General features: G+C 46.9%; 1 protein-coding gene across 1 annotated transcript in view; it reads left to right on the forward strand.

The window, feature by feature from the left end:
- The window catches only part of LOC138292914 (complement C3-like), a 2,405,892-nt gene that overhangs the window by 1,500,973 nt on the left and 878,135 nt on the right, over positions 1-26,784 (forward strand). Inside the window, exons 24-25 of the mRNA XM_069231788.1 lie at positions 42-245; positions 4,981-5,041. Of these exons, the coding sequence (XP_069087889.1) occupies positions 42-245; positions 4,981-5,041 (265 nt within the window). The remainder of the gene's footprint in view (positions 1-41; positions 246-4,980; positions 5,042-26,784) is intronic.

Genomic DNA, 26,784 nt, shown 5'->3' on the forward strand with positions numbered 1-26,784 from the left:
ATACCCAGTAACTCATTATTATTGTTTTATTTCATGAATAGGAGACATTTTGGGAGAGTCCTTGCTAGGAAGTTGGAGCAAATTTGAATTAAGCCGCTTAGTTCGCTTGCCTGGTGGCTGCCCTGAGCAAACATTGTTCAGCACAACGCCAAACATCATCATCACCATGTACTTAGATGACACCCGTCAGTGGGATCTTATTGGTGCAGACCGCAGAAAAGAAGCCATCACAAACATTGAGAAAGGTAAGAAGTACAGTGGTAATGGGGTTTGTATTCATGAAGATTGAGCTCTGGAGGACATAGTCAGAGTGAATTCATGGTCAGCAGATTCTCACAATACGATATGCCCTAGGTCACTTTGAAAAGTGACTCCAACAATGAGTTTTATGGAATCTATTATGATTGTGTAGCTATATGGCATCTGTTGAATTGCAGCCCTGCCAAGTGTCACGCATTTTGCATTAGAATAATGCATTTCGGGTTATATCCCTGCATTACCTCAATGCCAGAAGTTGTCACACAAGTCCTGAAGTGCGGCAAAACCTTCCTGATCCAGTTTTCCACTTTGCTAGGTAAGCTCTGAGTAGTGTTTATCAAAGGCCACTAGGTGGCACTAGTGTACAACGGGACGTATATTAGGATATTTATATGGTTCCCTCGCCTTCATCTCTTGATTTTGCTTGCAAAACAGTGTCACTCATAGTCATTGAAATGTCACTCATAATTACACTGAAATTATTAAAATGTTACACATAGCAATATGAAACCTTGGCAGCTATGGAGATGGTGCATGATGAGTTAGTTGTCTCAGACTAAATTTATAAAGGCAAGGAGACCTCTTCAAGATGGGCGTCTTACCTAGTTGAAAAGCAGTAGCTGCACTATTTTACTACCTTATATAGCAGGGGCGGCTCCTCCATTAGGGTGGAGTAGCCTCACCCCTCCACCAGCAGTGGCAACTGCAAAACCTTTAAAAGAAAACGATAATACAGTGCATTTATTATTGTTTTCTTGTAAAGCAGCGGGGCCAGGGGGTTGACTAGCAGTGAGGGGGAGTGCACAGCACTCCCCCTCAGAGCTCATTTGTGTTTGGCCGGCCATCTCAGGCCGGCCAAACACACAAGCACAGTAGGCTCTCTCCAGCAGAGGCTCCCAGTCTGCTTGGGAGCGCCGTGGCTGGGCTCTCCCAGCCAATCCTGATGCAGCTCTGAGCAGTGTCAGGATTGGCCGCAGTGCAGGTTGGGAGCCTGTGCCTGCAGCGACAAAGCAGAAGAGTGGAGCAGTGTGACGTGGCGATGTTCAAGTAAGTGTTTTAAAAAAAATAATAATTGAATGTTTATTCCACCCCCTGCGCACCGTCCCGCCCCTTCCGCGCCCCGCGAGCTGCGACTGTTAGATAGCAGTAAATGGTTTCTTGCCTTTGATTCTTTAAAGTAATGTGCTGCTTTGGTTGGAAATGTAGTACAATTTGTTGTCATAGAAAAAGTAAATAACAGAACATAACACAATAACATACACAAAGCAACATCATACATTGGAAACTGCACATCACAACAAAACAAACATTGCAGTAAGGCAACACAAATCAACAGTTGCACAAAAAGGCAATCAAACACTATCAAAACCATGACAAATTTCCGAACAACAAATATGCATAATAATTCTTGTCACATATTACCTCCTTAAGAATCTTGTTTTCATAATACAGTGGCGTTGCCTGCTACCTTCATGCAGAACGAGTTAAAGTTGAAAGATGATCCTCTGAGTGAAAGGGGCTAGACAAGCAGACACTAACTTATTTACTGATTTGTACAAAGTGAAACCAAAAAACCTGGGATTAATCCTAGCTTGCCACTTATACAAACTGTGATATTAGGCAATTATGTTTTTTAATTTCACCAAGACCCCTCTTTTTTTAATTGTGGTATATTGCACCTTCAAATACGTGCTTTCAGAATACGAAGTGTACAAACATATTGTGTTTCATTTATTAAACTAAAATGTTGTTCTAGCTATTAGACAGTGGGCCATAGACAAGATGCAAGTGACTACTGGAGTCCCTTTTAGTTCACTAATGTCATTGTAGCTGGGGCAGGGGTAGGCATGGCTCTTAGTTCATGTTTCAAAACATGTAATAAGTACCCGTCAGTGCAGTGATTTAATGTGACTTAATAATGCCAAAGCTTCTGCTTGTTAAAGAAATGTGTTTTTTGACATTTTAAGAGATTTTATTAGATTTGACGTGATGTTTGCCGCATGATTTACATGAGAAACATTTCCATGGCATAGCTTATAGAGCCAGGCATGACTGTTCGCTAGGCTTTGGCTTGGCTCTATGTGTTAATTTGTTGGCTCATCCAACACTTGTAAATACAAAAGCAAGTTAAATGTAGTAAATACAGGAGCAAGTTAAAAGGATTTAATTCGACTGCTAGGATGCCTCACAGAGCCAGTGAGAGCAATAAACAGATGATAGATTTTGTTGTCTTTCATTTTACAGTTATCAGACACAGGGGCTGATTTAAGAAAAGTGGTGCTGCACCCAGTGCAGCACCACTTTCCATGTGCCCCTTATCACCCCCCTACCGCAACCATGTATTTAAAATACGGCACACCGTGGCACAGCGTAGGGGGCAATAGCATTTGAATTCCTGATGCTATTGCTGTAATCTGCAGGAGTAGCACCAAAATGTTGGTGCTACGTCAGCAAAGTACATGGGGGCCATTGTATTCAATAGCATGCCCCCTTTTAACGCCTGCTCTGAGCAGAAGTTAAAAGTGCCTAAAAAATGGCACAAGGAAACCTCTTTGATTTTTGGCCCCCCTAATGAAGGATTACCCCCCTAGCATACATTATGCTTGGCAAAGGCATAATGTGGCGCAAGGGTTTACACTGCATTGCACCACTTTGTAAATATGGTGTGTGTAGAAAGCTCCATTAGATCTGCATCAGCGTAAAAAAAATGACACCATGGCGGTGCTAAGGTGGCGCTAGGGCCTCTTAAATCAGGCTCAGGGTGCTTGAACTAAGTGCATGTTTTCTATGTTGGAGGAAAGGTTACCCTGTTGCAATGGCCACAAAGTACCCTTTCCGCCAACATAATGGTCCACCCACTTGATTCAAATGAGGGTAGACTTTTTTTGCAAGAGGATAGGAGGAGGGCCGTTGGAGGTTGACCTATATGCTTGCCCACCTAATTTAGATGGGCAGACATACAGATCAGTTTTCACTGCCCGTCACTACCAGGAAAATCCTAACTGTAAATGGGCAGTGAAAACTGCCAATTGCCCTCCTTGCCCTGAGGGAATTTTTATTTTTATTTTCAATAACAAAATCCCTATCATGTTTGATGGAGCCATACGGCAAATTTACAGTACACTGGCAGGAAAACTCTACCACAGAGCAAATCTTTTCTGCTCTGCGTCCACCTGCCACGAAAGAAAAGAAAGGTGAAAAGCAGTTGGTGATCATGCCATGAACCATAAGCTGCCTGGTTCGTGGGAAGTTTAGTTCTCCCTAGGCTTTTTTTTTTGTCACAGAGACCCACACATATTACATGAAATGCAGCATGCCGCAAATCCACCTGTTCATGGGTCACAAGCAGAGCAGGTTTGGGGACTTTTTCAGTTTCACCTACATGACAGTGCAAGCTGTTTTGTTGCAAAATACCTATTAGGGCTTACCACAAGGTATAGTAAGCTTAAGGCCTGCTATTTGTTTACCATTGGTTGGCTTTATTCACACTCTCATTTGCTTGCTTCTTATTCAATGGCATGCCATGTCCATCATGTGTTTGCCCCGCCCCTGGAGCATATCCTCTCTACTATCCCTTTGCTTGGCTCACTTGTATTTTTCCAATTCACACTCTTAGGTAACTGTTCTTTCTTTTTCTTTCAGCACTCCTTCATAGTGCTGGTGTAATGAAAAACTCTATTAAGACCTACACACCACAATTGCTCCTTATTTGGTGTGCTGCTTCCCAACCCCAAACACCCAACCCTGTGTGCTCTGTGTTTTTCTCTTTCATGCTTTCATTTGGTACCCTCACCTGTATCCTCCTGGATGCTCTCTATCTCTGTCTCTCTCCTATGCATCTTCCCCCACCCTGTGTGCCATGCTGCACCTCCACATGTGTGCGGCTTTTCCCCACCTGCCCCACCACATTCCTCTCCCCCTTCACATTCCCCCACCGCCTTGACTTTTGCTTCCCTACCACACGTGGGTATTTACATTTTTTGCCATTCTTTAATGTTCCTGCAGCTGACATTAATTTTTTTTTCACGATAACATGTCTTTTTTTATATATCGATAACAGTGACATCCACCATCCTAGATTGGTCAATAAAAAAAGGAAATGTCACCCTAACCATTTTGTAGGCATGCACACGTGTGATGACATTGTATGACAGAATATTGAGGACAAGAATATTGTGTGGTTGAATATCATGGCGAAAATATTGAGGGCCAAAATTTCTTGAAGGTAAGTGCAAATAGGTAAGTATAGATTTACTATTCCTAACTGTATGCACTTTGAAAATATGTCCATATCTTCAAGGTACACTTAAATGTGGAATTAGGTATAGTAAACCTATGCCTAGCTGTAGGAGCTTACTTTCAAGATATTTTAGTCCTCCATATTTTGTAGCAGATATTGTGGGAAAATACCAGTAGCGACCTATGTGCTTGCCTACAGAATGAAGTGACCAGCAACAGGAGCTGTGACATCATGCTTTTTTGCCGATGCTGCACAACATTCGCAAACAGCATTGACAAAATCAATAGGTCCAAAATATGAGACATAGTGCATTTGCATGTGCTTGCTTTTGCCTGAGTTCTCTCAACATGCGTACTGAGAAAAGGGTAATTTCACCTGTTTCACAATTTGTCAAATGTTTTGTCCCGCCCCTATATATGATACGCACATTAAACTTCTTGCACTTCTCATACTCAAGAAGTCTTTGTAATCTTCTCCAACAGGAATTAACAGACAAATGACAGTTCATCTGTTTCATGACTACTCTTTCCGCCAAAACACCTGGTAATGTATTATCTCCTCTTTCTATGTTGAAATACACTTTAGTATAACTCTTGGCTGGGGCACAACTAGACCAAAATTTGAGACGGGGCTAACTGATCAATCCATGGCAACAGGAATAACACTTAAAACAATTGGGCAGAAGTATCCTTAGAGTTAATACCAGAAAATAGAGTGATCAATTGTGCATTTTAAACATATTGGCCAAAACCAATACTATTACAACAAACATGTTTCAGTGGATTTGTCAATGTTTATAGACTACTGAAAAGTTTTTTAAAAAGGGGAATGAGAGATTAGTCAACTAAAAAGCAGCTTCTACAAATTTCAATACAAACACTTTAGAAACACTTTTCACAACGCTATTTCAAGACCAAAAGCATTTTTACAAATCTCTGTAAATTCTGTCTGTGAAATGACAATGAGCTCATTAAATATTATTAATTCCATCTTCAGAACAGCACTTCTGTCTGATTGTTGGCTGAAAGGTATGTTTTCAGTCTGCTTATTGGGACACTGCACTATATGCTTGTTTGAGGTCGCACACATGTACAGGTTTCAGAATATTGAACATAGTGGGTTATTGCACCTGATTTGATGATATGCGACTGGCTAGTCTCAGTTTGGTTCCTGATGCTTCTTCCATTCCTCCTGAGACTGAATACATGAGTGCCAATTGTTAGCACCTGACATTGCACAGTTCTCACATTAGACTACTGTACAACATTCATACAGGAAGCCATCAGGCCTAATGAACTGGCAAACAAGGTAATTGCAACATAAGATGCTCTAGCAAGCTCCAGAAAACATGTGAGGCTGAGGGGCAGTGTCTTGCAAAGACGCCACTCAGACAGAATCACACATTGTGCCTCTTAATGGCATATGTTATAATAACAATAACAACAACCATGCTTTCTGTTCTGTTGTGAAACCCAAAAGAAAGTGTGGAATCCATTAAAGTACCAATGCTCTTTTTAAATCCTGCAGGGATTATGAAATGCAATATTTGTTACAAATTTCTCCAAAATTCCTTTGAGACGAATGACCACACTTATAAAAGCAATGATCCTGCCCTGAGTAGAGAAAGGGAAGAGAGACACCAGAAAAACAACATGGTTGCCAGTTTATCATGGTACGATCGAAACAAGTGGTGCACAAATTGGTGTTTCCATTGTGCAGTGCTTCAGAGTTATGCCACATTTTGATGCTCCAAGGCTTAGTTTGACTGCAGAATTAGATTACACAAGCATTTTGCTCCCAAATTGCATTGATTGAACAGATAGGACACTGTAATGCACTGGCTGCAATAACCAGAGACAAAAACCACAAAGGGCATTCTTTAAAGCAAATTCTACATCTGTCTTACAATGCACTCTTAGAAACGGATCATAGAGGCTTTGCTTTAGGCAGCAGAGACATGCCTTTGGCAGGACAAATTATATGTTCAGGCTACTGATAACTGAGCTATCTCCCAGTCTACCCATAGATCTCACATCAGACACCTAAGCTATCCTTCTGGTAACAATGCTCCACCTCTAAAGGACAAGAGCCACAACCAATAGTTTCTGATCAATTTCATCCAAAATTGCCTGAGTCTAGTGCCTGAGGGCACCCACCAAATATATTGAAAATATATACATGCAAGATATGAGTAGAGTTGTTACTTTAAAAAGTGAAAAAATGCCCCAAACCATCTTGGTGCTTAACTAACAATTTCAGAAAGGATAGGAACAACAAAAGAGATGAATTTTAATAGGCTTCTTAGAATAGTCCTCATCTTGCGCGGGCCAAGACGGAGTGCATTCCAAATAAAGGAAGGAAACAAACGAGATGAAAAATCCCCTCTATACGGCCAACCAACAAGCCTTAAGAAATTGGGAGACTTATAGCAGGAGGGAAGAGCACCCCATAATGAATCCTTTTAGACACTGGAAGCCAGTGAAATATATAGCCAGCAAAGAAGAATATGTCAATTTTCCTGAAACTCATGAATGACAAGTCATACTGCCAGATTCTGAACACCTTGAGACTTGTAAATAGTGGATTCTGGGAGGCCAACATAGCAAGCTTTGGCATAGTTCAATCTAGAAATAATGAAAGCATTAACCATGCAATTTTTCAAGTGGCACAGAATAAATAGAAGGTTTTTCTTCCAGATTCTTATTTGGAGGTACCAGGATGGCACAACCGCAGTGGGCAGGTGGAAATACCATAATTTTAATCTTGTCTAACTTCATTCAATACAGCCACAGTGGCAGTCTCAGTACCTTAACCAGGCCTTAAACTAATTTTGCTACAATCTAGTAACTGGTGCTTTTTAGGATGTTTAGAAACCAAATGTGTGAGAACATCTCACCAGTTTTAGTGACTACTGGCCAAAGAAAGAAGAACCTGTAGTTAGCTTCTGACATGGGTTGAAATTTGCCTTCTTTAAAAGAGGTTTGTTGACCCCTTTCTTCCATCGTCTAGGGACAGTGCCAGAATAAAACAGATAAGGATTTTAGAGCTTGAATGGACATACATCATCTGGGGAGTCCTGCTTCAGGGAGGAAAGGTAGAAGGAAACCCCCTACTCTTTTTTATTCATTAGGAGAGCTGTGAGGGAAATGACAAAAAGGATGAAAGCTTGTAATAATGTTGCACAAGACAAGACGACACTGGAAGCTGAGCAATCCAATCATGAATGGCCTTGAGCTTCTCATATATAAAGGAGACCAAGTTGTGAGAAGAAGCTTGGCATGGGGAAAAACATTTTGACACAGTGTAGGTTGGTGATATTAGAGACTGCCTGGAACATACCCCTTGAGGAGCTGGAGAAATAGATTCTGAAGTAAAATAGTTCTTAAAAGCAATGAGACAGTTTATATGGCATGAGGTGTTGACATGTATGTGACTTTTCTTGCAACTTTCTGTTTTGATGAATGCAAAATTGTACACACAAAGGTGGAGGGCTTGAAGTCCTGCTTCTCTTCCCCTGACCTAAACCGGATATGCCTAAACTACCTCCGGCCTATCTTACTGTCTAAATAATGATGCTTTGCTGTTTATCAGATCGCTTTTGGTGTTTTCTTCAACACAATATACCACGTGCTGGCAACTTTAAGGCACCAAGAGCAAAGACGGAGGTGAAACCAAAGGCATAATTTAGAGTTTGCAGAGTGGGAATAGCACCATAACTCTGTGATGCTTCCACTCCACCAAATTCACCATTTCACCACTCTATTTAGAGTTGATGGAAAGGCATATTTACATCAGAGGAATCTCCACTGGATCTGTTGGAGTGAGCCTCTGACCTAGCCTTAGTGTTACTGGCAGGGGCTACCGCAAGAAATATGTGAGAGGCCTCATGTCCCTGCTGTGCTGTGCTGTGTTGGCTGGGCTAACCTCTATGGTCAAGGGCTGCCAGAACACATGGTGAGTGCTTGTGTTGGTCCCAGTGAAGAAAAGCAGAACTTGGACCTGCATGGTGCCTTATGCACCTGTGATTTATCCTTGACCCTGCTGGAAGTTCACTTCAAGGATGGTCCCCGAGGAGTAACCTGGCCCTGGACTGCCTGGCTGCTAAAGCTGGTTCCAGGCACAAATATGATGAACTGGTGGGGGTGCTGCTGCTTGGCAAGGGCCTGCGTGGCTGCTCAGTCCAGGTGGATCACCCTCTGATTGTGTCTCGTCTCAGAAGGCAGAAACTAGATGGGTATATGCAGGCCTGGCCTGCCCAGCCCCCAGTAGTGTCTATTCCATGTTGATCATTAACTAGCTCCCACATCGCTTACCACTCCTAGTGTGGTCAAGAGCACTGGCCATCATCTTCCTGGTACCACAGACTTTCAATACCAGGGAGAGATTCTTCGATGAAAGTAGCTGGAGAAAGACAGTGTTATCAAAGTTGTTAACCAGACCTGCAACACGAAGTGCTGTGCTGAGTATGATAAGCCCAAAAACACTAAGCTCCCCCTTTACAGGCACAATGAAGATCTCTATCGACTGTACTGCTAGCCATTGACCTCTTCAGCAAATACAATCTGCCATAGAAAAACAAAGTGGGAAAATTAACAAGATGCTTTAAGTGATGCTAGACACTAAACGTACCATGGAATCAAAAATTGATACAGTCACGATTAAGGTCCACTTGCTTAGAGCCGATCACAAGAATCTTAAAGTACATGTGGCTGATAATGAAACTATACTGACATCAGTGTGCCCCACAATGAAAGATGTGGAAGCACATTTGTAAAGCTGGAAGGCTGAAAAAAGAGAGCTTAAGATGAGAGCTCAAGACGCCAAAGAGCATTCCCGCCATAACAACATTTAGCTTGTGAGGTTCACCAAGCATTGAGAGGGTCAGTGAGTGGAGTTGTTTTTGGAGAAACAGTTGACTGACTCTATTCTGGCTGGTAGGTTTCCAAAATTATTTTCAATTGAGAGGGCTCACTGAATTTTGGGTCCCCCTCCACCAGGGGCGTCACCTTACATCATTCATGCTCATCTATTCAACTATAGAGATCTCCTCCTGCAGCTTTCCAGAAAACAGTGTCATGGATGTAGAATAGTAAATACAGTAGGGCTGCCCAATAATCCTCCAGAGGACTGGACAAAGACTAATAGGAACGAAACAAGAAGCTCCTGATGGAGTAATTCACATTGATTTTTTTTACCTTCTCAAATCAATCTATGTGGTAGTTATCAAATGGATCCAACCACTAACCATCTTAAAATGAGTTCAGCAAATTAATCAGTATAATGATTAATAAATATAATGAGGCATATTCGAAGTAGATTCTATCAAAACATATTCCTACAATATAGAAGATGATTGGATTCATTTGATACCTACCACATAGATGGGTGTACATAGCAACCACATCCATGCATTAGCCGGGGCATCGTAAGTGTAGCTTGCACATTTCGGTTAAACGATTTAATGGCAGTTGCACCAGATAGGCGTGAAATATGCCCAATTGTTCGCTGTTAAAATTCAGGGTGGTGGAAGGGAATATGTCACATTTACACAAGAAGCACGGTCTAGCTGCAATTGAAGAGAGCCATGGTCCTCTAGAGAATGAGTTGCAGAAGGCGCATTAGGAAAGATGGAGCACAAGGGAGGGGAGAAACAGAAAGTACCACAGCGGGACAACTGGTGAGCAGGGGGCCAAAGAGCATGCATAAATTGTGGGAGACATCCCGCAGCACAGCAAACTTCCTATGAGGTGCTGCCTTCGATTAGTGAGACGGATGATGACAAGGGATCCCTGAAGTCTAGTGATTTCAAAATGGAGCAATTGAGAGCCCCACCTTGACACCCAGGGCAGCAGATGTTATTATTTGATTTCATAATTATTGGTATGGGTCCCCACCCTTGGCCCCTAAAGGGGTCATTTTCAAAGCTCCTGTCTTGATATCAGCAAGAGACTCTACCACCACACTCTTTGGCAAGAGAGTACTGGACTCCTTGAGCCATGCTCTCAACACTGAGTTAGGACATAGTTATCCACACAGTTCACCACATTTTTCTTTGATTTTAGCTTAGTTGTAGCAAAGATGATGTTCTGTGTTTCCCACTGGAAAAGGGAGTTTTTTGCCCTTGTTGTTTCTCTCAGTAACTTGCAAGGAATCTGCAGTCATGGTGGCAGGGAGTCAGGCGGAGTGGAGGCAGTAGGGATTGTTGGGCGGTAAGCGGGAATCTGAATTCCAATCACACATTAAGATAGCACACATGAAAGGAACAACACAGTGTTGCAAAAATAAAGGAATTTTATTATAGTAACACTGAACTAAGGGCCAGATGTACCAACGGATTTCACCCATTCTGTGTCTAGGGGAAAAAGCTTTCGTACATATGGCCCTAAATTACTATAGGCAATCCACACTCTCAGGAGGTACGTACACACAAAATATACACAGGTAAGTACTAGGAACAAGCAAAGAAACATTACAAATTGAAAGAAATAGCAAGGGCCTATGGGAGGGGGAAAAACAATATACTTAAATAGTGGAATGCAAGAATGGCTACCCCACCCGAGGATATGGAGTCGTTAGTCTAGGGCTGGAAGAGTATGGAACCCCAAGAAGTGAGTATCTAGAAGACCCCCAGCGATCAGGAGAGAAGAAGTAAGTTACCTGGTCATCCTGTAGGCTAACATGGGAACATAGAATTGGAACATTGCAAGAACACGACCAGACCGGTGGAACCCAACGGTGGATTGCAGATGAAGAGGACCTGCAAAAGATGGAGACAGAGTCCAGTCCATGCAGGAGTGCCCAGAGTCCAGTCCGTGAAGGAGGCAATGCCCACCCTTCTATTGGTGAAGATCCAGGACAACGGTGATGGGTGAAGGCCAGCTTTGGCGTCCAGGAGACCTGAAGTCATCTAGGAGCTGTCCCTCGATGGTCCCCGGATTGAAGATGGGTCAGTGGTCAGGATGACCACCACCAAGCACAGGCAAATGCAAGTTGGAGTGAAGAAGATTTGCAGGGCTGGAGAGGACCAGCGAGGCCCAGGTGATTCAACCCTTGGAGGGGAGTCCAGGCTGACCCTAGGATGACAGGAGAGCCAGCAGCAGCAGTCAGAGTCCCCATAAGCAACCCACTGGCAGTAGGCACAGTAAGTCGCAGTGAGACCCAGTCAGAACATGTGAAGAGGAGTCCAATGTCGCTGGAGCAGCAGAGAGGAGAATATCCTTGCAGAGGTAGAGCAATGGAGCCTGGGGCTACTTGGAGCCTGAAGATCCCATAGAACAGGAGTCAACTAGCCCTGGTTGCTGCAACAGTTGCAGAGCACAGGGATTCCATCCTGGAGGAAGAGGCAAAGGCTCATAATTTCCCAAGTTGAACAGAAGGCAAAGAGGACCCAGAGGACTCCTCAGAACCACCACCTGTGTTGGAGAATCTTTGCAGATCCATTGGACAGCAGATCTCAACAGCCAGACGTCATTGCTTTAGGTGCCTGCAGAAGGCACCAAGGGAGATTCCTTCTTGCTTCTTTGGTGCAGCTGAAGTCTTGCTGACCCCAGTGGATGCACAGCCATGGAAATGTTGCAAAGTGCTGACAGGAGCTGTGGAAACAATGTTGCAGGGCGAGGTCGTCTCGGTGTTACAATCTTGTTTGGTTCCTCTGAAGTCCAGCAGCGGTTCGGTGGACAGGAGCATAAGAGGTCATTGCAGAGGAGTCCTGGTGGAGTCTTGCATGCTGAATCTGGGGACCCACCAGTAAGGGAGTCCCTAAGTAGTCCAAAAAGGGGCTTGGACACTTTTCAAGGTGACCACCTATCAGAGGGGCTCACTGGCACGACCTGCCTAACTTGACCACTGAGATACTCCCAGAGGCCTCTGCCCATCTTGGTGTCAAGATGACAGAATCAAGTGGCCACCTTGGGGAGCTCTGGGCACCATCCCTGGGGTGGTCACCCCACTTTCCTTTGTGTAGTTTTGCACCAAAGCAGGGACCAGTGGTCCCTGGACTGCTACAAATCAGATTATGCAAGGAGGGCACCAAAAGTGCCCTTCAAAGCAAGCTGGTGGCTTGGGAAGGCTATCCATTCTGAGTCCTGTAGCACTTATTTACAAGGGAGAGGAGGCTGCACCCCTCTCCCACATGATATCCTTTGTTCTGCTTTCCTCTTGAACTGGTCAAGCAGCAGGAGGGCAGAATTTCATCTGAGTGGTTGCAGCTGCGTGGGCTGCTCGCAGACCCTGCAAGACTGGTAAGAGCACTACTGGGGTGTCCTCTAAGGAGCCCCAGAGTGCATGGAATCATGCCACCAATACTGGCATCAGTGTAGGGGTATGATTCTGACATGTTTGAAACCAAACATTCCTAGGATCGGTGTTACCATTAAGTAGCTGGACCACAGGGATTGACCTATGGCTAGTGCATAGTTAAAGTGGCTTTCCCAAACTTACAAAGTCCAGGGAATTGGAACTGAAGTTTGTAGGGCACCTCTGCTCTTGCATGGGTGCCCACACAAGTGGGGACCTGCACCCTGCCCTTAGGGCTGGAAGGGCCTACCATAGGAGTGACTTACAGTGACCTGGTGTAGTGACCAGCAGAGAAAGGGTGCATGCACCTTTTCACACAGGCTGCAAATGGCACAGTTTGCATGGGCTCCCATGGATGGCATAATACATGCTTCAGCCCATGGGAGACCCCCTGGTGTACCAATGCACTGGGTACCTAAGTACTATATACTAGAGACTTACAGGGGTACAACAGTATGCCAATTGTGGGGTGTAAAGGGTACCAAGGCAACCAAATTTTAGAGAAGAGAGCACAATTACTGGGGTCCTGGTTAGCAGGATCCCAGTGAAATCAGTCTACGCACACCAACAACAGGCAAAAAGTGGGGGTAATATGCCAAAAAAGAGTTACTTTCCTACAGGAGTTCCAGCGTTAGTACTGGTTATCTCATTACACGATTGGTATAGGAAGCTAAGACCTATGGGTACAATGTACTACTCTGAAATATATTGGTATGGCTAACCCCTCAAACACCATAAAATGTATGCATACCGCTGACACAGATCTTACAAGAGTCTCACCTCACAGCATTAGAGCTCGAAAATGTGGCAAGACGTTAAAGGGGATAGATGCAGAGGAAAATGTACCCCTCATTTACAAGTGGGGTTCTGGTTTAGTTATCCTCATGTGTCTTGTTTTTGCAGCATAGAACTCTTGTGGACACAGAGGGGAGGTATGTGGTGGATGAAGGGGCTTGGATGGGGACCCGCCGGTTTTGGTGGGTATTTATGACCTGAACACTAATCACTCAGAGTTCTTGGATTTGTTTTCTCCGATGCTGGTACATGTTCTGCAGGCCAGAGCATGTGGGTAGTGATTCCAGTTGTATATACAACACCCTTCTGGATAGGTCCCACCCCTCACTTACTGGGCACACAAGGCAGTAGAGTGACAAAATACTTTTGACACTGGAAGCCCACTGGACAGTTTCTTGATGCATGGCTGATACACTCTATCTCCAGGGAGATATCCCTCAGTCCACTCACTACATACACAACTGGATTATCTGTTCTGTAATGATGCATTCTGGTCAAATGTGCTAGATGATGAGTACTTGGGCCATGCTATTTTGAATCACTGCCATCGTAGGCTGGTGTTCTCCTGGGGCAGAGTAGGGACTTTGGTGCCCATGTGGCATTTGCGTACTTAGGTATTATTAGGTATACCCTACAGAGAAAGTAGTCACCTGTTTTCAGTAATATTTTTCTGAGAAAAAATGAAGTTCTGCTTCATATGTGGCTGTGAAGGGGGAGGCCTTCAAGGTGGTTATATAGGGCCACTGCATCAAGACCACATCTGGCACTCAAACCATACTGCGCAAGACTATTCTAGCTATAGAACAACGAATATGTGTAACTAAAAATGAGACAGATGCCTCTCATGAGTCCAGGTGTCTGATTTGAAATCTAAGAAAAGAATACAGTGAACTGAGCCATAGGCTTGGAATGGTGCCCACAAGTCCCAGCAACATGCTGAAGGGGAGAAACAATGCCGGGTTCTCATCTGGTTCATGAGGTCAGGACCTCCCAAACCATAATAGGGGCTACAAGAACGCAAGAATGAATGGTACAGAATACCCAATTGGGTAGAAACAAGGCCTTTCCAAATTGTCACTGTGCTTTATATACTGCACCACACATTAATGATCTGCATTTGAGGGACTGGGTGTATTCAATCCCCCGCCCCATGTGGACCCAATACACTTTAAGGAATTGTCAGAACCCATCCAGCTTGAGGAAGTGTCAGCAGTCATTCCTTAAATAGGATGCAATAAGACGATTGGGCTGGACAGCATTCCACTGGAATTTCATACCACCACATATAGGGCACCTACAGCACAGAAATTGATGGCCATGTTTCAGCCAGCCAAGAGGTCTTGTGAGTTATCACAGTCTCTCTGTGAGGTTTTAGTAAAGGTGCTTCCGGAACGTGGGAGAAGTTTCTTGAATGTGTGTTCCAACTGCCCACTATTGGTATTGAATCTGGGTTACAAGATACTGGGCAAGTCAATATCTAATCGTTTACACCTGTGATATGCAAATTGGTTCACATGGACCGAAAGGGTTCATGGTGAGGACAAACACTTTCCTCAACATTCTTATTTTCTGTGTCTGATAGAGGCAGCCTAGTTGCTCAAATTCAATTTTGTTTTTCAAAACTGTGACAAAGTCCCATTCTGAGTGGGAGCTTAGGAAAAGTTTCAACTTTTTTCATCAAAAGACTTGTACTTTGTTGTTTCGCTTGACCCAGAATAGGCCTTTGCCACCTTAGTGAGACCTTTTCTCATGACGAACATGGAGAAAATGGGCTTCGGTCAGGAGATACTCAGCTGGATCAAATTGTTATATACTAAATCAGTAGCCAGTTAGGTGAGGCTGGGTGGTCTTGGACCAATTTCCTGTATGCAGGGGCACGAGACAGGGATGCCACCTCTCTCCAATTATTTTTGCCTTGGCCATGTAGCCCTGGTGCACATGCTTCAGATTCACAGCTCTGATTAGGAGAACCCTGTTCACGACAGTTGGCACATAGTGTCACTGTGTGCGAGTGCTGCTGCTGAGTTTGATACAGGCACCTACTGAGTTCGGGTTTATGTCTGGACTGAAGATTAATTGGACCAAATACTGCCTGTTCCTCCTCTGATACCTGGCACACAACAATTGAATTGATTTACCACACACTAAGCTAGATTGGAATTTTGACATGTTCAGGTATTTAGGTGTTAATATTTTTCATACTGAGGAGAACATGACATATGGTAATCTGGATAACGTGATTATGTCTGGCCCATTTATCGGTCGGTTTAGCGCTACCTTCAATAGTATGTATGTCAGTAGCTGAGATGCTGGTACTCCCTTGATGTCTGCTTTTATTCACAACTCTTTCAGTGATGCTGAAGAAACATTTTATTTTACCGACTTATATGGTCTGCTCTGGGATTTATTGGGGTAAGGAATGGAAGCATGTGTCAGTGAGTAAGGTGCAATAATGATTAGAAGGTGGGGGCTTGGGTCCGCCAACAAAGAGTTGGATTACTCTGCAGTCCAGTTGCATCGCCAATGTGCTGGTTTAGTGATGGTCCAAGTCAGGAGAGGTTGGATTTACTTCGGGCCCTGAATGGTTCCTCAGTAATCACATGGACCCTGGACCACAACTACTCAGCACCTGAATTGGGCAGACTTGTGAACACGACGAAGGCCTACTGGTACTGCTGTGTTCAGATTAGGGCTAGGTCTTCCTGTATGCCCCAGGACCTACCCAATTGGCAACTCCCTGTGAAAAAGAGGCTTGCCACTGCACATGCTTGAAGATGATGGCTCGAGGCAGAAGCACGCACCGCAGGTGACTGGTACACTGCAGAGGATTTACACAAATTTTAAGATATTCCGGGTCGCTATGGGGTGGCTTCGGGCCTGTTCTTGTCCTACACCGCTGTGGTGGCTGGTATGCGCCAACTTTGGTGTGCTGGATGGACCGACAGAACCAGTTGGGATTTATTATAATGTATGCTGTTGCATGGTATGGCGAGGAGAGCATTTAAGGCCTTGCACTCTGCATTGTTGGCACAGACATCACTGCGACACTCTGATGCAAGAAACAGGTGGGAGAGTTGTCTGAGCCATGAGCTATCTGACACACAATGGATCCACGCACAGACATATTGTAAGCAGTTGTTGCAGAACTCCAGGCTAAAATTCACACAATTTAATTACATACATCAGACCTACCTTGCCTCGGGTCTCATCATCTATTGTATGTTCACTCAGGCGTCACTGGAGTGCCCCAGATGCAAACAGTCTGAGGTTGACTTTTATCATATGGTCAGGACCTGTTCTCCATTGTCACAGATGTGGGCAATGGTTCTGGAGGTGGTGACGGACTTGAAGGACTCAACACTTACTCTGGTCCCGGAGACCTGCCTGCTGGGTCCATGCCTAGGGCAAAGAAAGACAACTATGCCATTCAGTGTATTGATTTGGCACTAGTTCTGTTTCAATTCCATAGTATGATGCCCTGGAAATGTCTCGATATTGAAAAATGGCTTAGACACTTGAACACATGGGTGACAGCTGAAGCAGATGCTCTTCTCTTGCTGACTAGGTGGGGCGCTGGAGGTTCAGCCGTTAATATATGGCTCATGAAAAACAGGGTAAAGACCCCCATGAGTCACAGGTTGTCACTGCTGGAGGGAATGGATGGGCAGCTGCTTGAGGCAGTGATATGCCAGGAAGAGTGCCCCTGGTTACACCACAGGCAGTGGTTGAATGCTATGACACACGCAGAACGAAAGCACTAAGCATGACTGAGCATAAGGGGTAGCAAGAGTTTTGTTAGCTGGCCACTGTCTCCTGCCTTCCAGTAGACTGAGCAGTGTGGTCTGGAGTATGTTGAAACAGACCAATCAGGGCCTGAGTCTGGTCCCTCCCACACCCTTGTGCCCAGACTCCGGGGATGCAACCTCAGCAGATCACACGCTCTACATTAGACAGTTGTTCACATAGATGTTTCATGCACAGCTGCTTATATTTGTCCATTATGTAAATGTGTGCACTGTTTTGCAGAAGAAGTATAACTTATTTGACTGGAATGGTACACACCATTACACCAGCATACTTTGACACTTGCAGGTGCACTTGGTTGAATTTGATGCTATGTAAAACAACAAAGAGAATAATAAAAAATTCTGTATAATCAGTTTAGATTACATGGAAAAGACAGCTAAGAAAGTGCATAGAGATGGAGGGAACTACCTTTTGGAGGTGCAAACTCGGCGAGTCAGACAGATACATAGCCTGCGATTGCATCCAATCAATGTAAAAAAAACAGCTGTGTGTAAATTCACAATGTATACAGCACCCACGAGACTCTTCACTTCAGGCAACAATTACCTGAGATCTGAAAAGTGGGCAGTCTTTAGAGGGCTGGGGCATGAATCTGAATCCTTGCTAAAAAACTGATGACATACTACGGCCCTCATTAAGACACTGGCGGTAGCTGGCGCCTACCGCCACGGCGATGGCTGCCAACATACCGTCACCGTGGCTACCAGCCGCCCACCCGCATTATGACCCTTGATGGAATTCCACCATAAGGCTGGCGGAATACTGCTGAAGGTCATGGCGGCGGACGTCGGTAAGGGGGCGCTGCTGTCAGCAGCAGCGCCACGCCAGCAAAACACCGCCTACCGTATCATGAGCAATGATATCTCCTGGCGGTGTTTAGCTGGTGGACGCTGCTGCTGACAGCAGCGCCGTGTCCCGTCTCCAGCCAGCGGACCCCCTGCACACAGGTAAGTCGGGTGCTCCTACAGGAGAGGGGGGTGTTGTGTGTGTTGTGTGTGGAGGGGTGTCTGTTTATGACTGCATGCATGTGGGTGTGAGTCACATTGAATGAGTGCGTGAATGCCTGAATGTGAGTGTACATGTATGTTGTGTGTTGTGAATGCATGTGTGCAGCAGACTATGTTGGTGTGTGTTGCGGTGTGTGGGTATGTATGTGTGCATGCGTGTGTGAATGTGGGTATGCTTGTGTGTATGTGTGTGCACGTGTGGGTGTGAAAATGTGTGGGAAGGCGAGGGAGGGTGAGGGTGGGGGAGGACTCTGGGGAAGGGGAGGGGGCGGGAGAGACCCCTATCAGTGCCAGGGAAGGAATTCCCTGGCACTGATAGTGCCTACCGCCATGGTTTTTGTGGCGGTACGCTTGCCACAAAAACCATGGCGGTAGTCGGGGTCATAATCCCGAGGGTGGGATTGTGACGGCCTCCTGGCTGGAGACCGAAGTCTCCAGCCCTGAGGCCGTTACCACCCTGGTGGATGGAGTGGTATATTGGCGGTTTGGCTTGAGCCAAACTGCCAATGTCATAATTTGGGAAAAGGTCCTGCCAGCCTGGTGGCAGTACCTTTCCCCAAATTACCGCCGACCGCCAGGGTCGTAATGAGGGCCTTTATCATTTTCTGTTTAAATAGTGAATGGATCCAAAGTTTTAAGAAAATAAAACAAAGCAATGTTTCTTTTAAGATCTAAAATTTGGGTCTCTTGCGGCATGGGTATGAAAGTGCTATACAAATGGCAATACAGTACCATAACATTACCCCTTCCGTGTATTTTTAGATGTAGGATGTGATAACTGTGCATTTCATCCCTGTTAACCTATCTCCGGGCACGTAAAGTGCTATAGCCCACCATGGTCCTGATTACAAGTTGTACGGTACTGGTGGGGTGCAAACTGCAACAATAATTACCAGTATTGTGCAGAAACAAACCACCAGTACCACCCAGTTACATGTTAAATGTGAAATTACTCTGTGGACCTGGATTTATGAGGCAGTCTGCATGGTAGAAGTGGAGAATGTTGAGTGGTGGAGGAGTGGGGTGAGGACCATGTAAAGCCTCCATACCTTATCTGAAGTTCAGGCAGTGATCATGTAATTGTTCCGGGCTATGATGCAGCCTTTTCTGATAATGATTGTTCCTGTTAGATTCCTCTGCTGGCATAATCAGGTTTGTGGTTCCTTCACAAGTAAATATGTGTGCAGGAACACTGGACCCCTTAAAATTGTGCAGAAAGGACTTCCCCATGGCAAGTCCACTTTGTACAGTTCTCAAACAAGGCCCATGTTTTTTATGAACACCTTTCAAGTGGGTTGCTTAGTAAAAGTGGGTGCAACACCATGAGGCATGAGATGCAATTAAAACAACACGTCCTCCACCTGTGAATAGCTTTCAAGTTACTTGAATTCTCAATCTTATTTAATTCTAAAATAACAGTTCTTATACTTTTTGTTAAAAAACCATTGTTCCAGTATATATCATGCAGACCTTCAGGTGCCCCTGGCTGAATGGAAGGAAAGGGGTCTCCCTGTTCTGTGAAGCCAAAGTTGAGACAGACATCAAAAGAATAAACAAGTCCTCTTACCAGAATGCCTGCAACCTCAAAGAAATGTAAATGTGTGTGTAATTAGTTAATCTGCAAATCTAAACACTATGTGGAAGCCAACATTTGACTTTAGTTGATGGAGTTGTTTGAGACTACATGGACTAGCTAGACTCTGGAGTGTGTCCTTCTAAAGGAAACTTGGAAAAAAAGTTTGCACTCAGTAAAGTCTGATTGCCAAATACAAAAATATATATAATTTGAACACATTTATTTTATCTTAAACACGAAGGCCCTCATTACAACATTGACGGTAAGTGCCGCTTACGCCATGCTGACTGCCGCCAACATACCGTGACCGCGGCGGTATACCGCTATAGGTATTATGAAACCACACATAGAAATCCGCCACTATACAAACACACACACATCTGCCAGCCCAAAGGTCAGTGATAAACTGACGGTACCAAAACCCACACTGTTATGCCAACAGAAATACGCCCACAGCATCATAGCCCATGAATCACCACGGCGGACATTCAACCGAGGTAAACCATTGGCGGTACATACCGCTGTGCTCAAAATACACACACACTAACAAAACAGCACCACATTGGACAATTCAAACTACACACACCTGACACACATACACACATCACACCCACACACCCACCACACTATAAAAGACACACCCTCAATGCCCACAAACCTTTATGACACAAACAACAACCCCTACCCTCACACCCATCACCCCACCACCTCACATATACCCCACCATCACAACCCACCCATCCCAATACCAAGCCCTGCATGCAACACCAATGCATGGACACCCATCACAGACCTGCATGGACACCCATCACCACAGCATGCACACTAGTGGCAATCACTTAGCCAAACCAAGCACAACTCACACAAGCCAAAGCTGCCTTGCTAATAACAACCATCGAGGGAAACATATCCATGCACATGATGGCACATGCAGATACAATAACACTGCATTTACATCCCCACAGGACCCCCACTCAACGTCACCGGAGAGGAGGTGCCAGCTACATCCAGTCGTCCCCCCTGAAGAGGCCCACAGTGATGACAGCAGTTCTGCACGCCTGGATGACGATGACGAACCTGGCCAAACAGCGACCTCCGGACAGTCGGTGACCCAGCCACAGTCCCAACCCACCACAGAGCCTCCCTCCTCAGGAAACACCACCACAGAACCCACCCAGCGGGCACATCCCTCTGTCCCCAGGACACGTCAATCAGCAGGGTGTCCACCACTACAGGGACCCCGGGCAACCCCACAGACACAGGACGATCAGGGATCTGGGGTCAGTGACAGTGGACACACGGTTCAGGAGACAGAGGCACAGGACAACAGGGAAGCTGGGAGGACTGCTGTGCGACAGGGGGAGGACAGGCACAGGGAACCGACTCTCCAGGAGGCACTCACCAACATCCTGGGAGCATACCATAATTCCCAGGAGACCATGGGCCAGATACTGGCCAAGCTGCAGGAGACCCAGCGGCTGCAGAAGGGACAGTACCTGGGGTTCAGGGAGGACCTGAGGGACATCCACACCACCCTGGTCACCATTGCAGGGGTGCTGGAAGACATGGTGAACACCATGAGGGAGACAGTGGCACACCAACAGGCCCCTGACACTAGCCAAACCGAAGAACAGCCCTCCACCTCCACCGGCGCTAGTGGACAGGAGGCCCTGCCACAGAACCAACAGGCCACCAGCACCCCACCCCATTCAGAAGGAGAACCACCCCACAAACGGTCCCTGCAATCCAGGCAGAAGCCAGAGAACATTGCCAAGACCACCGCCAGGAAATAAGATTCTACTGATTGTCACCCTTCTGTCCCACTCTGTCACCCTGTCCACCTTGAACTGCCATTGCTCCACTTCCTATGCCCCCTTGGACAATGCACCTGTGATACGAATATACTGGACTCTACCCTGGACTTTCCTCCATCAGCAACTCAGCCCATTGCAATACCTCCTTTACTTATTAGCACATAAATAAACACCCTTGGAAGGAATTCAAGTATGGAGTCTGTGAATTCTATGACAACTGTATTAGTTCCACAAACTGTGAACATTGCAATTCAAATGTACTGTAATATTTACATAGGTATGACCTTCAGTGGGCAGCAGTAAACACACCAGGAGCCGTAGTGGGGCACATGTATCTGAAAATAAAGATGCCAAAGGGTACAGTAAGTGGCCCTAGAAATAGGGAAATCAGGCTGCCATGTTCAATGTCAAACACAAAACTGTAATGGAAGGTGAAGTTACAATGTCTTACCTGTGTGTCACTGGAAGTGCTGTTGAATTAGTGTACTTCTGATGTCCACATCTTCTTCCTCTGCCTCCTCTTTGTTACTGTCCACAGGCTCCACTACTGCCACACGACCATCCCCAGGCTCATCCTCCTGCAGAAAAGGCACCTGGCGTCTCAAGGCTTGGTTGTGCAACATGCAATGATGATCTGGCACACCTTCTTGGGTGAGTAGTACAGGGATCCACCTGTCAGATGGAGGCACCGGAATCGGGCCTTCAGGAGGCCAAGGTTCTCTCAATGATCCTCCGTGTTCGCCCATGTGCCTTATTGTAACGTTCCTCTGCCCTTGTCCTGGCATTCCTCGCTGGGGTCAGTAGTCATGAGACGTTGGGGTAACCAGAGTCACCTGCAAATATTCGAGGGATACCTGTTAGCCACACACTCACCTTTAGGGCCAAACCCACACCCATATACCTAGATCAACTGGGTGGGGCTCATGGGCTCACCTATTAGCCACACCCGGTGCCTCTGGAGTTGAGACACCACATATGGAATGCTGCTATTACTCAAGATAAAGGCATCATGCACAGAGCCAGTATCCGTGGCATTGACATGGGAGATGTACTGGTCTGCCAAACACACCATCTGCACATTCAGAGAGTGAAAGCTTTTCCAATTTCTGAACACTTGTTCTCCAGGTGGGGGGGGGGGGACAAATGCAATATGTGTACCATCAATGGCACCAATGATGTTGGGGATATGTCCCAGTGCATAAAAGTCAGCCTTCACTGTGGCCAAATCCTCCACCTGGGGGAATACGATGTAGCTGCGCATGTGTTTCAGCAGGGCAGACAACACTCTGGTCAGCACGTTTGAGAACATTGGCTGAGACATCCCTGATGCCATGGCCACTGTCGCTTGGAAGGAACTACTTGCCAGGAAATGGAGCACTGACAGGACCTGCACAAGAGGGGGGATACCTGTGGGTGGTGGATAGCTGAAATCAGGTCTGGCTCCAATTGGGCACACAGTTCTTGGATTGTGGCCTTTTCAAGTCTGTAGGTCAGGATAATGTGCCTGTCCTCCATTGTCGCCAGGTCCACCAGAGGTCTGTACAGGTGGGGATGTCTCCATCTCCTATACATCCTCAGCAGTTGAACTCTAGGGTGAAAAACAGTGAGCAGAAGGTCATATTCACACATATGTCAATATTAATATGCATTTCTTCCTTTACAGAAACAGTATGTGAACTCGTGAGTCAGTTGATGTGCCAATGTCTGCTGTGACGTAGTTAGGTGCCATGGCCTGTGCCACCCTGAAATGGCGGCTGCCTGATCTGTAAGGAGAGACAAGTGGAAATGAGCTAATTCCACTGGCGTTGTGTGCCGTTGCGGTCGGCGGTCACGACCACCGCGCAACATCGCATTGGTTATCATTGGGCACCGCCTCAGACGTGACCTCCATCTTCTATCTGTGCACTCACTTGCTACCTGACCTTCAACAGGAGAGGACCTACACTGCAAGTGCTGCTGTGACCTGTGTCTGGAAGTGACAATGGCTCAAGTGTCTGGGGAAAGGGCCCCTGCCTTCAATTCCGAGGAGTTGGAGAGACTAGTGGATTGGGTCCTACCCCAGTACACTTTACTCTATGGTCCTCCAGACAAACAGGTGAGTACACTGTGAGCATGATGCGTGGACCATGAATGTATGGATTGCTGTGTGTGTCAGCCCCGTGTAGGGGGGGGTCTGAGGGGTCCTGGGCAGAGTGCTGCATGTATGGTGGTCAATGTATGTGCGTAAGGGGGTGGGAGGGATATGGTGGGCCATGATTATGACAGTCCGGACGGTATGACTAATCCCTTTTCTGCTGTGTTTTTTCTGCAGGTCAGCACCCATCAGAAAAAGGGTATATGGCGTGCCATCGCCAAGGAGGTGCGGACCCTGGGGGTCTTTGACAGGTGGAGCACCCACTGCCGCAAACGGTGGGAGGACCTGGGCACGGAAGACGGCAGTGGCCCCATCGTACCCAGGCCTCCCTGATGTTCCGCATCCGCATCCTGGCAGTGACCTATCCGGAGTTGGATGGGCGCTTGAACGCATCACAGAAGCCACAAGGGGGTGAGCACAGATTCTGATTCATGACTTTGCATGTGTTAAGGTTTTACCTGGGTGGGGAATGTGGGCTGTGGGTGCCCCTAGGCCAGGGCAAACATGGCATGGTATGTTCAATGATCGGCAAGCTCAGATGCACTCCAACCCCAATAGTGTTAGTGGGCATCTACTACTGGGCAGTGTCCTGTGGGTTTCAGGAGTGAAGCTAATGGTATTAGGCATTGTACCCCATAGCCTGGTGACTAGCATTGTAACTGGTAGTGCATGGCCTAGTGTATAGGGCTGTTCCCTGTGTGTTGTGAACGCCAACGGTAGTATTGTTACTGGCATTAACCAAGTGTATCCTCTGTCTCTCCCCCCTTTTTGTTTTGTCGCCCTGTCCTTGTGTGCATTAGCATCATCTGGCGGAGGAGCAGAGGCATCGGCGATGGAGGGAGCTGCATCCCACATGGGCCTGGAGGCCGAATCCGCCGACGGTGAGGGCACCAGTGGGACGGAGGGCGAGGGGAGCACCACGACGGAGACAGGAGGGGACACTACCGACAGCAACTCCTCCTCCGATGGAAGCTTGCTGGCGGAGGCGGACACCTCTGTGCCCACCCCAACAACAGGTACAGCTGCCACCCCTGTACCAGCATCGCCCTCCCAGCAGCCCCTCAGTGTGCTTCCCATGCCCTCTCACCCAGGAGGGTGGGCATCTCCTTTGCCCTAGGCACCTCCGGCCCTGCCCCAGTCAGCCCTGCTGCCCTCAGTGAGGAGGCTATTGACCTCCTGAGATCCCTCTCTGTTGGGCAGTCAACCATACTGAATGCCATCCAGGGTGTAGCAGGACATTTGCAACAAACAAATGCATACCTGGAGGGCATTCGCTCTGGCGTGGTGGCCCAACATAGAGCATTCCAGGCTCTGGCCTCTGCACTGATGGCAGCCATTGTCCCTGTCTCCAGCCTCCCCCTCCAACTTCCTCTACCCAGTCCCAATCCCCTCAACCTCACCCTATCACAAGCACACCTTCAGACCAGCAATCACCCAAATCAACACACAGAAGAGGTTCAGGCAAACACAAGCACCACACTTCATCTCACAGGCACTCACACAAGCACCATCCACATGCAGACACACCAACATCCACTGCCTCCACTGTGTCCCCCTCCTCCTCCTCGTCCACCTCCCTCCCAGTAGTGTCTCCACTAACACCTGCATGCACTACATCCTCATCTACTACCTCCATCACCAGCACGCCTATCACTACACGCCCGTCACTGGCAGTCACCACCCCCACATCCATGCACACGTACCCTGTGTCCTCTCCCACTGTGTCTGTGACCCCTCCTCTCAAAGTACACAAACACACACACACGCAACAGCTATCCACCTCACAACAGCATCCAGCCCTGCACCTGCATCCAAACACAGCAGACTGACACCTCCTACAACCACTCCCTCTTCCTCCACTCCCAAACTTTCATCCTCTTCCCATCCCAATGTCCCTAAATAACTTTTCCTCGCCAACACTGATCTATTCCCTACCCCTCCCCCAGTCCTTCACCTCGGGTCAGGGTGGCCAGAATCCAGCCCAGCACCTCAGCCACCCAGTCCACGGCCATTGTGGTTTCTGCAGCTGTGAGAGGCTCCGAGGAGGCACCCGTCAGCCCAGCCAGTGTGCCAGCACCACCTGACAAGGCCAAGAAGGGTCCGCCACCTGGCAAGGGCAAGAAGGGGACACCAGCCAGCAGGGGGAAGGAGACACAACCAGCCAGCAAGGGCAAGACAAAGACTCCAGCTGGCAGAAGCAAGGAGGCGCCACCATCTGTAAAGGGCAGGAAGGGCACAGAACACCAGCCATGGCACTTCAGCCGTCCGAAGCTGCAGGTGAAGCCCTGGAGGATGGCGTCACCGCCGGAGAGCAGTGTGTAGTGATGACTACATGGACTGCAGTGCGTCCTGGACCCTGCAACACCTGTTGGTGTGACCCACAGGTGAGAGACTGTGACCTTGCCCAATCTAGGATGAAGCACACTGGGCACAGGGCCCCCTCCAGAAGCAGTGGAAGAAGCCATCCACTCAGCCCCTCCTTAACAGGATGAAGCACACTGGGCACAAGGCCCCCTTCAGAACCAGTGGGTGAAGCCATCCACTCAGCCCCTCCTTGCCAGGATGAAGCACACTGGGCACAAGGCCCCCCTCCAAAATCAGTGGAATAAGCCATCCTCCCAGCCCCTCCTTGCCAGGATGAAGCACACTGGGCACAAAGCCCCCCTCCAGAACCAGTGGAAAACTGGCACCCGCTTGGGAGACTGTGGCCTTACACTCCCCAGAACCTAGCAGTGGGCAAACCACCCGCTTGAGAGACTGTGGCCTTGCACTCCCCAGGACCAAGCAGTGGGAAAACCACCCACTTGAGAAACTGTGCCCTTGCAATCACCAGGACCAAGCAGTGGGCATGGAGCCCC

This window comes from Pleurodeles waltl, chromosome 4_2 (genome assembly GCF_031143425.1).
Source record: "Pleurodeles waltl isolate 20211129_DDA chromosome 4_2, aPleWal1.hap1.20221129, whole genome shotgun sequence".
In the NCBI taxonomy this organism is placed as follows: Eukaryota; Metazoa; Chordata; class Amphibia; order Caudata; family Salamandridae; genus Pleurodeles; species Pleurodeles waltl.